General features: G+C 41.9%; 1 protein-coding gene across 1 annotated transcript in view; it reads left to right on the plus strand.

Moving 5' to 3' along the window:
• Positions 1-5,230: 5,230 nt before the first annotated feature.
• EXOC6B (exocyst complex component 6B) overlaps positions 5,231-14,774 on the plus strand; it is a 697,089-nt gene continuing 687,545 nt past the window's right edge. Inside the window, exon 1 of the mRNA XM_040223938.1 lies at positions 5,231-5,506. Coding sequence (XP_040079872.1) covers positions 5,394-5,506 — 113 coding nt within the window. The 5' untranslated portion in view covers positions 5,231-5,393. The remainder of the gene's footprint in view (positions 5,507-14,774) is intronic.

The following is a 14,774-nucleotide window of genomic DNA, read 5'->3' on the forward strand; positions in this document are numbered from 1 at the left end:
AACAACAGCAATAATATTTATAGCAAAGGAGTGATGTAAGGACTTACTGATGAATACGAAGTGCTTACTTTCTGTTTTGTGCTTTTCACCAGGAAGTGCCAGTATGTTAACTGCTAATGTTGGAACTGAACTAAATGCCCCCAAATTTTAGTCCAGTACTTTTCTGGGTCATTCCACATCACCTGACGTACTGTCAATTTAGAGGGCATTAATGTCAGGCAGGCCATCTTCACTGGAGTTTTCTACACTAGTCACTCCAAACTCACACTGTTGCTGGTGAAAACTCATGTGAGCTCTCTGGCTGCTGAGAGGGGGCTAGAAATAAACCCTGCTGACAGCAGCGGAAGCTCATTTAATCACTACTGTACATATTTAGTCTACATACCCATCCTCTCCCTGTGATGTATAAAAAGCTTTTTGCTTAGTTAGATGTTAAAATTGGTGATTGAAGGGACCAGAGATCTTTAGAAATATGAAAGCCTTAATACTCTTCCTGCCCCTCCTACCTGTGTCTGAAATTCTTTAAGCATGAGTAATGAAACAAGGTGAGACAGCCAGAGATTGTCTAGAAACAGACAGGTTTAGCAACCTTCTCAGTTCCTGGCAAACCAAGACTTGTAACCCATTCTCCTCAGTATTGCTTTGTTTATTTATAAAATGTGTTCTTAATTAATAATTAACTATTCTTTATTAACGGAGAAGGTGATGGCACCCCACTCCAGTACTCTTGCGTGGAAAATCCCATGGACGGAGGAGCCTGCTAGGCTGCAGTCCATGGGGTCGCTAAGAGTCGGACATGACCGAGCGACTTCCCTTTCACTTTTCACTTTCCTGCCTTGGAGAAGGAAATGGCAACCCACTCCAGTGTTCTTGCCTGGAGAATCCCAGGGACGGGGGAGCCTGGTGGGCTGCCGTCTATGGGGTTGCACAGAGTCAGACACAACTGAAGCGACTTAGCAGCAGCAGCAGCAGCATTCTTTATTAAAAAAGCAGTACATACACAAGGGAAAGAATGCCAAAACTGTATGCATAATAAAAAATATCTTCCTGCTACTTCATGCCCCTTCCTCCCAACATCTGTCCTTACTAATGTTTACAGTTTCTTGGATACCCTTTCAGAAATATTGTGTGAAGTATTTTATACATATATAAGCATATATATGATTTTTTTCTTTGTGACTTTGTATTGAGGTATAACTGACACACAGCATTACATTAGTAATTTCAGGTATACAACATGATGATTCGATATTCATGTAAGTTGTGAAATGATCACCACAATAAGTCTAGTTGGCATGTCACCATATGTATTTATGGAATCATTTTTCTTGTGGTGAGAACTTTTAAGACCTAGTCAATTAGCAATTTTCAACTGTGCAATAGAATAAAAGTTTTGTTTTTGTCTTTCGTTTTTCGTCAAATATTTGTTGTTCAGCTGCTAAGACGTGTCTGACTCTTTGCAAACCACGGACTGCAGCATGCCAGGCTCCTCTGTCCTCCACTATCTCCTGGAGTTCGCTCAAATTCAGATCCGTTTAGTTGGTGGTGCTATCTAACCACTTATCCTCTGCTGTCCCTTTCTTTTTTGCCCTCAATCTTTCCTAGCATCAGGGTCTTTTCCAATGAGCCTGTACTTTGCATCAAGTGGTCAAAGTATTTGAGCTTCAGCTTCAGCATCACTCCTTCAATGGGTATTCAGGTTTGATTTCCTTTAGGATTGACTGATTTGACCTCCTTGCAGTCTAAGGGACTCTCAAGAGTCCTCTCCAACACCACAATGTGAAAGCATTAATTCTTCAGTGCCCAGCCTTCTTTATGGATCAACTCTCACATCCATACATAACTACTGGAAAAATCATAGCTTTGACTATACAGACCTTTGCCAGGAAAGTTATGTCTCTGCTTTTTATGTGCTGTCTATGTTTGTCAGAGCTTTCCTTCCAAGAAGCAAGCATCTTTTAATTTCATGGCTGCAGTCATTGTCCGCAGTGATTGTGGAGACCAAGAAAATAAAATCTGTCACTGCTTTCACTTTTCTCCCTTCTATTTGCCATGAAGTATTAAAAAGCAGAGACATTACTTTGCCAACAAAGGTCCGTCTAGTCAAGGCTATGGTTTTTCCCGTGGTCATGTATGAATGTGAGAGTTAGACTGTGAAGACAGCTGAGCGCCTAAGAATTGATGCTTTTGAACTGTAGTGTTGGAGAAGACTCTTGAGAGTCCCTTGGACTGCAAGGAGATCCAACCAGTCCATTCTGAAGGAGATCAGCCCTGGGATTTCTTTGGAGGGAATGATGTTGAAGCTGAAACTCCAGTACTTTGGCCACCTCATGTGAAGAGTTGACTCATTGGAAAAGACTCTGATGCTGGGAGGGATTGGGGGCAGGAAGAGAAGGGGACGACAGAGGATGAGATGGCTGGATGGCATCATTGACTCGATGGATGTGAGTCTGAGTGAACTCCGGGAGTTGGTGATGGGCAGGGAGGCCTGGTGTGCTGTGATTCATGGGGTCGCAAAGAGTCGGACACGACTGAGCGATGGAACTGAACTGAACTGAACGACGTCAAGGTTTATGCTCTTTTAGTATTGTATTTTTTATGCTGAACACATGTGATGTAATTTCTTAGCCAGAAAGAATTCAAAGCAAAAATCAGATTTAGGGGTCTCAACCTGTTCTAATTGGTTCTTCAGTTCAGTTCAGTTGCTCAGTTGTGTCCAACTCTTTGAGATCCCATGGACTGCAGCACGCCAGGCTTCCCTGTCCACCACCAACTCCTAGAGTTCACTCAAACTCATTTCATCGCATTGGTGATGTCATCCAACCAGCTCATCCTCTGTTGTCTCCTTCTCCTCTTGCCTTCAATCTTTCCCAGCATCAGGGTCTTTTCCAATGAGTGAGCTCTTCGTATCAGGTGGTCAAAGAATAGGAGTTTCTACTTCAGCTCCAGTCCTTCCAATGAATATCTAGGATTGATTTCCTTTAGGATGGACTGGTTGGATCTCCTTACTGTCCAAGGGACTCTCAAAAGTCTTCTCCAACACCACAGTTCAAAAGCATCAATTCTTTAGCGCTCAGCTTTCTTCACAGTCCAACTCTCACATCCATACATGACCACTGGAAAAACCATAGCCTTGACTAGATGGACTTTTGTGGGCAAAGTAATGTCTCTGCTTTTTAATATGCTATCTGGGTTGGTCATAACTTTTCTTCCAAGGAGTAAGCGGCTTTTAATTTCATGGCTGCAGTCACCATCTGCAGTGATTTTGGAGCCCCCCAAAATAAAGTCTGACACTGTTTCTACTGTTTCCCCATCTATTTCCTATGAATTGATGGGACCAGATGCCATAATCTTTGTTTTCTGAATGTTGAGCTTTAAGCCAACTTTTTCACTCTCCTCTTTCACTTTCATCAAGAGGCTCTTTAGTTTCTCTTCACCTTCTGCCATAAGGGTGGTGTCATCTGCATATCTGAGGTTACTGATATTTCTCCTGGCAATCTTGATTCCAGTTTGTGTGTCTTCCAGCCCAGCGTTTCTCATGATGTACTCTGCATGAAAGTTAAATAAGCAGGGTGACAATATACAGCCTTGACGTACTCCTTTTCCTATTTGGAACCAGTCTGTTGTTCCATGTGCAGTTCTAACTGTTGCTTCCTGACCTGCATACAGGTTTCTCAAGAGGCAGGTCGGGTGGTCTGGTATTCCCATCTCTTTCACAATTTTCCAGTTTATTGTGGTCTACACAGTCAAAGGCTTTGGCATAGTCAATAAAGCAGAAATAGATATTTTTCTGAAACTCTCTTGCTTTTTCAATGATCCAGCAGATGTTGGCAATTTAATCTCTGGTTCCTCTGCCTTTTCTAAAACCAACTTGAACATCTGGAAGTTCACAGTTCACGTATTGCTGAAGCCTGGCTTGGAGAATTTTGAGCATTACTTTACTAGTGTGTGAGATGAGTGCAATTGTGCAGTAGTTTGAGCATTCTTTGGCATTGCCTTTCTTTGGGACTGGAATGAAAACTGACCTATCCAGTCCTGTGGTCACTGCTGAGTTTTCCAAATTTGCTGGCATATTGAGTGCAGCACTTTCACAGCATCATCTTTCAGGATTTGAAATAGCTCCACTGGAATTCCATCACCTCCACTAGCTTTATTTGTAGTGATGCTTCCTAAGGCCCACTTGACTTCACATTCTTGTATAGTTCGTGTATTTTTTGCCACTTCTTCTTCATCTCTTCTGCTTTTGTTAGGTCCTTACTGTTTCTGTCCTTTTCGTGCTCATCCTTTCATGAAATGTTCCTTTGATATAGCTAATTTTCTTGAAGAGATCTCTAGTCTTTGATCTGTATTAAAAAAGAGATCCAAGATGCTTTTGATGCAGGTGGTTGTTGGCCCAGTTGAGCCATTAGAATAAAGTACAAATTTCTGTTCCTGGTATTCCTTTTCCAAGATGCTTTTCTAGCACCATCTCTTGTTGCTAATTCTCTGTACACCAATGAAATGAAGTTCTTTCCCGTTTTCTAGGTTGCTTCTCACACCTTCCAATCACACCTTTTGAAATGTTCAGGCATAGTCTGTCAATGAATTCTTCACAGACAAAAGTGCTTGCAGTGTTTGATTCTCAGAACTTGCTTAGAGGTACATTACACCTTATCTGTTAGTTTTGGGTATTTTAGTTTTGGGCTTTTCCTCTTTCATAACTTGTAAGATATCTGTTCAGAGAAACCTAGTTAATCCTTCCTTAATATTCATGCCTAAAGAGGCTTTTGGACTTTGAGGCAAGGGTCTTCAACAAGAACTGTCTGACAATCGCCGTTGCATATGAAGTTCCTAATTGTTCTTTCTTACAGTAGAACTTTTTTTTCCCCCCTAAAAAACAAGTTTATTTATTTGGTTGCAACAGGTCATGGCTGCAGCACATGGGATCTAATTCCTTGACCAGGGAGTGAACCCAGGCACCCTGCCTTGGGAGTACGGAATCTTAGCCACTGGATATAGTGGAGCTTTTTTTTTTTTTAAATTCACTTATTTTAATTGGAGGCGAATTACTTTACAATATTGTATTGGTTTTGCCATACATCAACACGAATCCGCCACGGTGTACACGCTCCCACTTCCCTCTATAGTGGAGCTTTTAACACAAGTTTGTGGCTTCAATGAATGATGTGTGAAATCAGGCTATTTCTTCCAGAGAACTACAAATCCCAGCGGGCATCGCGCGGAACGTCCGCGGACGTGGTGATGCTAGGGGGCGTGCCCAGTCTGAGGGAGGGGTCGTCCTGCGGGTGGCCGGAGGCTTAGGATCCCCGGGAGCCTGGAGTGAGAGAGAGAGATTGAGAGCGAAAGGTGAGCGGAGCTGAGGGAGGGGACGCGCTGCGGGGCTCCCCGAGTCTATGGAGCGGGTTAAGATGGCGGAGGCGGAGAGCCTGGAGACAGCGGCGGAGCACGAACGGATTCTTCGAGAGATCGAGAGCACCGACACGGCCTGCATCGGGCCCACGCTCAGGTACCCTGGGTACCGGGGCCACAGAGGGGTGGGCACGGGCGGGACCCGGGAGGAGGCTCCCTCGGGACTGTGCGCCTGGCCGGCCTCTTGCAGGGCCAGCGCCGGCCCCTCCCTTCGGAGAGCCCGGCGGGCGACCTCCACCCTCGGCGAGGCAGGTCCCCCTCCGTAGCCCCGCAGACCCGACGTGGGGTTCCTTCCCGACCGTCGGCGCCGGCAGCCTCGTTCTGCCTCCCTCAGGGCTGGGACAGCCTTCGTTCTCCCTCCGAGGCTGGCCCGGCGCGGGCAGCCGGAGCGCGCCGGACAGATGGTGGCTCTTAGCAGAGGGTCCCCCTGAGGACATCACCCTTCTGCCCCAGGCTCAGGTCCTGCTCTTCAGGCAAAACAGAATTCACCCCACGGTCTGTTGCTCGGAGAGCAGACTCTTGCCTCTTTAAAAATCACAATCACTTCTCAGAAACGAGTTCCTGAAAATCCTAGGCCTGGAAGGAAGGAAGTTTCCTTCAACCCGCGCGCCCCTCTCCTGGGAGCGAGTACTTGCCGAGCACTGTCAGCAGGACGACCTCCCCAAAGGTCAGATTCCTGGTGCTCGTCGCCGAAAAGACGTTATCTCCCTCCGTTCCCCGTGACACTTTGCCCACACACCCCCATTTCACTGGAGACGTCACACTAAGCCGCCACCTACCTCAACTTAACAAACTTAGCTACAACGTACTGTGTACAGCGCAAGCCATTTATTAAGAGATTTACAAGTATAACTTATTCAAACCGCAAAACAGCCCTATTAGGTAGGTACTGTTATTACCCTCATTTTACAGATGAAGCCCAAAGAGGTTAAGTGACTTGCCCAAGGTCACAGGGAAAGTAAAGTAGGGGAGTGGCGATTCCTGCTCATGCATTCTGGATCCGGAGTATGCATTCTTAACCCCTCCTGTTCTGCTTCGTTTGGGGATCACCATCTATCCGTACTTTCTGCTAATTACTCGCCCAAGCGCAAACTACCTTTCTCTTTCTCCTCAGTGTATTAGTGCCCTAGAACCAACACATCGCCCTTCCTGTGGCACCTTCTGATCTCCATGCAGCCAACAGAGAGAATGATCTTACGCACCTCGTACAGTCTTGGGGCGCTGTTCCTCCCTTCATAAAGATTATTACTCATTGCTTGTTTTTTTCATGGGGAGAAGTTGCCTTATGAAAGTGGTTGAAAGAGGGGCAGGCTGCGGACTTCGCTTCTCATCTCCACCTCCACAGCTTCCTTCTCCAGGGCACATGGTTCTCCCAGTGCCATCCCTGGACATGGGACATGACCATCCTTAGTAGTCTGCTTTTTGTCCCTGACTGCACTATGATCATGACTGTCACACTCCTCTCTTTTCATATTTTCTTGAGCTCTTAAAGGTGAATGACCCTTATTTCATTATCTTTACTTTTATAAAAACTAAGCTTACTTACTGGTATTCTATGTACATTACTATTGGTTATTAATATTTAGTTTTTGTAAAACAAAATGTTATTAGACTTACAGAGGATGCTGTTTGAGTATTCTGAGAAATTTGGCTGCTGAGCTATATAGCTGGCAGCCAAGCAAAGCTCCCACTGGAGTAGTTGGGATTACCAGAGTTTTTAGGAAGGATTTTTCATCAGAATACCATTAATATTGTCTTGAGTTGTTTGTTTTCAGTTGCTGTTGTTCTTGGTTTATATGATAAATGACTTAATTTAGTGTTATCAATTTAGTTTGTTGTGATTTATTATGTTAGCCCTCCACTGAATAATAATGCATATTTGTTCTGCTGAATTTTAGCCTGTAATTTTCCATTATATTGACTGAAGAATATATACATTATGTTTAAAATGTTATCCATTTTCCCTGAAATTTGCTGCATTATCACTGAATTCCATTGGGAAGTGGTGATTTTTTTTGGGCTAGATGAAGTAGAGATCTTTTGTCCTAAGGGGACATGGTAAGAAAAGTTTCGAGAACCGCTGCACTATCCTACTAGTTTTATTTTCTTTTGTTGACTCCCTTTTTTCTTTATCAGGGGCTTTTCATTTTTGGCGTTGTCCTGTCTTTGATGGATAACCCTAAATCTTAACTATCAGACCCAAGATTCAATCATGTGAACATCCTATAATACAAGTAATATCCACTGTCTTTGTCTTCAGTCTAGCTTGTTCCTGCCCGTGTTCATAGGAGATGATCTCATCTTTCTTCCGTATCCATGCAGAGGCAGCAGCATGCATAGACTTGGTGTTTCAGATCTCATGCTTTAACCCTGGGTGCATGTTCATAATCATTATCTCTTGGTTTTCCATCACAGTCAGTAAACAGGTATGATAAAGGCAATCGGCTCTTCTTCCTACCATTACCCTCAACTGTAAATCTCAGCCTCTATCCCTTTTCATAGTCTTTCCTGTTTCTTCTGTCTTTTGAGGCATTTTTAAGGCTCTTGGTTCTTACCTGTCCCTGAGATAGGTGTTCTAACTGCAGAGGAATTAAATAATAATAATTTGTGGTATCAAATTATTCTTCCAATTTTATCCCTTTTTGTTTGAGGAGCCACAATGGCTTGACTTTTTCATTATATAACTATCCTTATTTTAATCTTGAAATAGTACTTGCAGTATTAGTTGATTACTGTTTATCATAAGGAGTGACTTTCTTTATTTATTGTAATTCTAAAAGTCCCAAGCTTATCCATACATACAGAGGCTGTTGCCTAGAAGATTCTTTGGGGAAGCAGCCATCTCTTCTCTGTCTTCATCTCAAAAATTATTTTGTTAGCTACAAGTCCTAATTTTGCAGATGAGGAAAGAAGCCCATTAGATGTAAGGGCATGTCTTGTTTTTAAAATAATATTGATTCTTGCTTTGTAGTGCTAATGCACTACAGAAATTGATCACAAAATATTGTGCTGTAATACACTGTAAAAATTGATCACAGAATATTGGTCACAAATCACTCATGAACAATAGCTCTATATTCTCATTTTTCAAATCACATCTATGTATCTCTAGTCTTCTTTCATATCACTTACTCAAAATAAGCTGTTTCCTCACTTTGCTCTCTGGGTACTAGCAATTAATATTGTCTTAATTGTTATTTAAGATTTTAAAACAGACTTTTAAATTTAGCAGTGAAATACCTTGCCTTTAAAACAATAGCTTTATTGAGATATTCATACAGTGTACAGTTCACCAATTGAAACTGTACAATTCAATGGTTTTTTTTAATCGAATTCACAGAATTGTGTAGCAGTTACCACAATCTAATTTTAGAACATTTTCATCAGCCCTGAAAGAAACCCCATACCGATTAGCAGTCCGTCTTCATTCTGTCCCTTCCCCAGGCAGTCACTACTTTCTGTCTTCATGGGCTTGCCTATTTTGTTCACTTTGTATAAATGGAATCATAGAACATTTTGAGGAGCTGCCAAACTGTGTAACAAAATGCATGCACCATTTTTTAGTCCCACTAGCAATGTATAAGGGCTCTAGTTTCTCCATATCCTTGTCAGCACTTGTTGCTATCTTTTTTTATTTTAGCCATCCCAGTGGATATGAAATTGTATCTCACTGTTGTTTTGATTTGCATTTCTCTAATGGTGAATCTTTTCATGTGCTTAATAGTTATTTGTTTATGTTTTATGTTTTGTGTATTATGTTTTCTGGAGCAGTGCCTTCAGTTCCTTTGCTCAGTTTTAAATTGGATTATTTTTATTGTTGAGTTATAAGTGTTCTTTATATATTCTGGATATGTCTTCTATCAGGAATAGGGTTTGAAAATACTTTTTTCCATTCTTTTGGGTGGTTTTTTTCGTTTTTCTTGATAGTATCACCTGCTGTATGAAAGTTTTCAATTTTGATATGAGGCCAGTGTATCTAGTTTTTATTTTTTTGCTTGTGCTTTTGGTGTTGTATCTAGGTAACCTTTGCTTAACCCAAGATTATGAAGATTTGCTCCTAAGAGTTGTCTAATTTTATTTCTACATCATGGTCTGTGATCCATTTTGAGTTAATTTTTGTCTGTCATATAAGGAAGGATGTCCAATTTCATTCTTCTGCATGGTGATGTGCAGTTTTTCCAGCATCATTTGTTGAGTGCCATTTTTTCTTATCCAGGTATATTTCTGGTTGACTTATTTTGTCTTTTTATCATGAAATTTATGTTCTTTATTTGTAGCAGCAGTGTAACCTTCAAGACCTTGTCATTGTGTTTATTGGACCTCCCTTGCTGAGTGTTCTCACCTGGGAAGAAGTTTGCTCTGTTGTTTTCAGCTCATGATTTTCTCTTTTTAGCTTAGTTGCTGCCTTCCATTTCTAAGGGGCTGGTGTTGTAAGAATGATATTATTGCTATATTTGATCCTAGTAAAGCACTTTACTGTAGGGACCAAATCTTGTCTTACCATATGGAATGGTTTTGTGCTATACTGCTTAGTTTTAAGATTAACAAAGGGTATTAATGATAGAATATTATCTATTTGATCTTCTTTTTTAAATTACTTTACAATATTGTATTGGTTTTGCCATACATCAACATGAATCCGCCACAGGTTCCCCATCCTGAACACCCCTCCCTCCTCTGATCTTTATCACTATTAAAACATTAAAAATTATGTCAACAGTATGAAAATTTTAGAAGCTATATTAAGAATTACTTGTACTAATGTAACATAGCTGCTGTTGTTTTGGTGCATTTCCTTTTAGATGCTTGCTTTATTTATTCTGTTGTTAAAAAATTGTATTTTTGGTATAGCAACAGTTTTCTCTCTTGCTTATTTGGTGGTGGAGGTGGTTTAGTTGCTAAGTTGTGACCTTCTCTTGTGACCGCATAGACTAACCCACCAGGCTCCTCTGTCCCTGTCCATGTCTCTTGCATTGCAGACAGATTCTTCACTGCTGAGCCACCAGGGAAGCCCAAACTGTGTATAAAACTGCCTCTTCCAGAAAACAAATATGGGGAATATTTTCAAAAGCTCTTTTGCTGAATGTCATTTGATAATTAAATATGGCGAACTGATCTCCCCACTTACTGCTTCTCTGCCTTTGGCCACATGGCTTTGTTTTCCATCCTTTGGCCTCCCATTACCTTGCTGCTGCTAAGTTGCTTTAGTCGTGTCCGACTTGGTGCGACCCCATAGACAGCAGCCCACCAGGCTCCTGTCCCTGGGATTTTCTAGGCAAGAACACTGGAATGGGTTGCCATTTCCTTCTCCAATGCATGAAAGTGAAAGGGAAGTTGCTCAGTTGTGTCCGACTCTTTGCGACCCCATGGACTGCAGCCCACCAGGCTCCTCCGTCTGTGGGATTTTCCAGGCAAGAGTACTGGAGCGGGGTGCCATTGCCTTCTCCACCATTACCTAAGTTTTACAAAATCCAGATAATCATAATCCTTGGTTGATGACACTTTCTCATTATTGGTCCCTGTATGGACCTCTTTAAGCAGTTAATTATTTTTGTAAGCAACTACCACCTGAGTGGGCAATTTTTTTTCATCTTTAAATGGGGATACCACCTACATTGCAGGAACAGTATTAAAAAAAAAGATAAAGCATTCTTCATGGTACCTGCTAGGTAGTAGTAACTCCGATAGTGTGAGTCAGACTTATTCTGCCTTTTACCCTTGAGTTTGTAATGAGGACTTAGGTGTTTCATTGTAGTTGTTTAGTTGCTAAGTCGTATCCGACTCTTTGTGACTCCATAGACTGTAACCTGCCAGGCTCCTCTGTCTACGGAATTTCTCAGGCAAGAGTGGTTGCCATTTCCTTCTCCAAGGGATCTTCCCCACCTAGGGACTGAACCTGTGTCTCCTGGTTGTCAGGGGGATTCTTTACCACCAAGCCAGTGTTAATTACAAAACTTTGTGTTTGGAGTGATTCTTGACTTTTTTTTTCCCTTCTATTCATATATCTGAGGGATAAAATATTCATTAATAATCAGACCCTGGAAGTGTTTATTTTGAGATACATTGGAGAATGGAGGAGGAGATAGGAAACAATTTTGTAAAAGCAGTTAAGGTGACTCTGATATTCTCCCTCCTTGACAATCAATGAGGGGAAAGAAATGATCTCCTATTTCTGATTGTTTATTTTTTAGTAGTAACTACCCATTCATGGGAAACAGATGGGGAAACAGTGGAAACAGTGTCAGACTTTATTTTGGGGGGCTCCAAAATCACTGCAGATGGTGATTGCAGCCATGAAATTAAAGGACGCTTACTCCTTGGAAGGAAAGTTATGACCAACCTAGATAGCATATTAAAAAGCAGAGACATTACTTTGCCGACTAAGGTCCGTCTAGTCAAGGCTATGGTTTTTCCAGTGGTCATGTATGGATGTGAGAGTTGGACTGTGAAGAAAGCTGAGTGCTGCAGAATTGATGCTTTTGAACTGTGGTGTTGGAGAAGACTCTTGAGAGTCCCTTAGACTGCAAGGAGATCCCACAAGTCCATCCTAAAGGAGATTAGTCCTGGGTGTTCGTTGAAAGGACTGATGCTGTAGCTGAAACTCCAATACTTTGGCCACCTCATGTGAAGAGTTGACTCATTGGAAAAGACTCTGATGCTGGGAGGGATTGGGGGCAGGAGGAGAAGGGGATGACAGAGGATGAGATGGATGGCATCACCAACACAATGGACATGAGTTTGGGTAAACTCCAGGGGGGTTGCAAAGAGTCCGACACGACTGAGTGACTGAACTGAACTGAACCTTTTAAAAAAACATGTTTTTATATTTTAATTTATAACTGTAATGTAGTGACTTTTAAAAAGGAGAAACAGACAACAACAAACTTAATCCTACCACCCTGTCACAACTCTTATTTTTGTATATTTCTTTTAAACTTTTTCCGTATTAATTTTATTATATTAGAAGAATAATATCATGTTATATGTTGCTTTTTCAGGTAACAGCTTTATACATTATTATATACCTATTATTTTAGTGGCTTCATTCATGAATTAATTTATTCATTTATTCAACAGATATTTATGAAACAACTTTTGTGTGCCTGGTATTCTTCTGGACTCTGGGTTATAATAGAGAACAAAATAGATACGTCCTTGCCCTTTTGTACCATGCCTTCTACTAGAGCACTTACAGAATAAACAAACACATAGGCACATAAAATAATAGTGCTATTTAGTGGTTATGTTACGTATGATGGGATATTGTTTCTGACTAGGTGTTTAGAAAAAGTTGTTTGAAGGAGCAAGCCATATATCTCTTCCAGACAGCACGCACAGTATGAAGACCCTCAGGAGAAGCATAGTGGGAGGAGATGGTAGGAAACCAGTGAGGGTCCAGATAGCATAGAATAAGAAAGAGACTGTTTTTATTTCTAAGTGTTGTGTCAAGGTACAGAAGAGCATTGAGCAGGGAAGTGACATGCACTAACTTAAGTTAAACAAAGAACATTCTGGCTGCTATATGGAGATTGGAGTAAGAGAAGAAACAGGAAAACCAGTCAAGAAAGTGAAAGAAAAGTGAAAGTCGTTCAGTCGTGTCTGACTCTTTGCGACCCCATATACTGTCCATGGAATTTTCTAGGCCAGAATACTGGATTGGGTAGCCTTTCTGTTCTCCAGGGGATTTTCCCAACCCAGGAATTGAACTCAGATCTCTTGCATTGTAGGTGGATTCTTTACCAGTTGAGCCACAAGGGAAGCCCAAGAATAATGGAGTGGGTAGCCTATCCCTTCTTTAGGAGATCTTCCTGATGGGAAGAACCGGGAAGTCTCCTGCATTGGAATAGGACCAGGGTCTCCTGAATTGCAGGTGGATTCTTTACCATCTGAGCTATCAGGGAAACTTTAACCAGTCAAGGGATATTTGGAATTATAAGAGCTAAGAGATGGTTGTAGCATGCAGTAAGCTATTGGGGAGAAGGTGATGAGAAGTAGTTGGATTTAAAATATTATTTTGAAAACAAAGTCAAACTTTTGGGATTACTTACGGGGTTAAAGAAAAAGAGGAACAAAGGCTCTTGGCCTAAGTAAATGGGTGAATAATGGTGGTGCCATTTGTTGGAATAGAGAATAAAGGGGAAGGAACTTTATTTTTCTTCATAGCACTTCTGCCTGACATATATTTTTGATTGTCTCCTCTATTGGAATTTGTATTCCAGGAGGGGAGGAATTCTGTTCCTTTTGTTTTCTACTGTATCCTGGGAACCTAAGAGGGCCTGGCAAACAGTTGGTGCTCAATAAATATTTGTTTAATGAATAGAATAAAATAATTGTACCATGAGCTGTTAATTATCTGGGGGATTAATTAACTGATTTGCGGATTGACTGTCTTTAAAAAAGTATGACTAGGCTTTTGACGGAGAAGGCAGTGGCACCCAACTCCAGTACTCTTGCTTGGAAAATCCTATGGACGGAGGAGCCTGGAAGGCTGCAGTCCATAGGGTTGCTAAGAGTCGGATATGACTGAACGACTTCACTTTCACCTTTCACTTGCATGCATTGGAGAAGGAAATGGCAACCCACTCCAGTGTTCTTGCCTGGAGAATCCCAGGGATGGGGGAGCCTGGTGGGCTGCCGTCTGTGGGGTCGCACAGAGTTGGACATGACTGAAGTGACTTAGCAGTAGCAGGCTTTTGAGCTGGAGAAGGAAATGGCATCCCACTCCAGTACTCTTGCCTGGAAAATCCCATGGACAGAGGAGCGTAGTAGGCTACAGTCCATGGGGTCGCAAAGAGTTAGAGACAACTGAACGGCTTCACTTCAGGCTTCTGAGAAAAAACAAAACTGCTGAAAATCTTGAAAACCTTGACATATCAGAAGATTTTATTTTTTGAAATTACATATAATTTTAGAGTTTCTTCTTCTCTTCATTGAAAGCATTCAGTTCAGTTCAGTTCAGTTGCTCAGTCGTGTCCAACTTTTTGCGACCCCATGAATCGCAGCACGCCAGGCCTCCCTGTCCATCATCATCTCCTGGAGTTCACTCAGACTTATGTCCATCGAGTCTGTGATGCCATCCAGCCATCTCATCCTTGGTCGTCCCCTTCTCCTCCTGCCCCCAATCTCTCCCAGCATCAAAGTCTTTTCCAATGAGTCAACTCTTCTCATGAGGTGGCCAAAGTACTAGAGCTTCAGCTTTAGCATCATTCCTTCCAAAGATATCCCAGGGTTGATTGCCTTCAGAATGGACTAGTTGGATCTCCTTGCAGTCCAAGGGACCCTCAAGAATCTTCTCCAACACCACAGTTCAAACACATCAATTCTTTGGTGCTCAGCCTTCTTCACACTCCAACTCTCACATCCAT

Source organism: Oryx dammah, unplaced genomic scaffold (assembly GCF_014754425.2).
Source record: "Oryx dammah isolate SB20612 unplaced genomic scaffold, SCBI_Odam_1.1 HiC_scaffold_25, whole genome shotgun sequence".
NCBI classification, from domain to species: Eukaryota; Metazoa; Chordata; class Mammalia; order Artiodactyla; family Bovidae; genus Oryx; species Oryx dammah.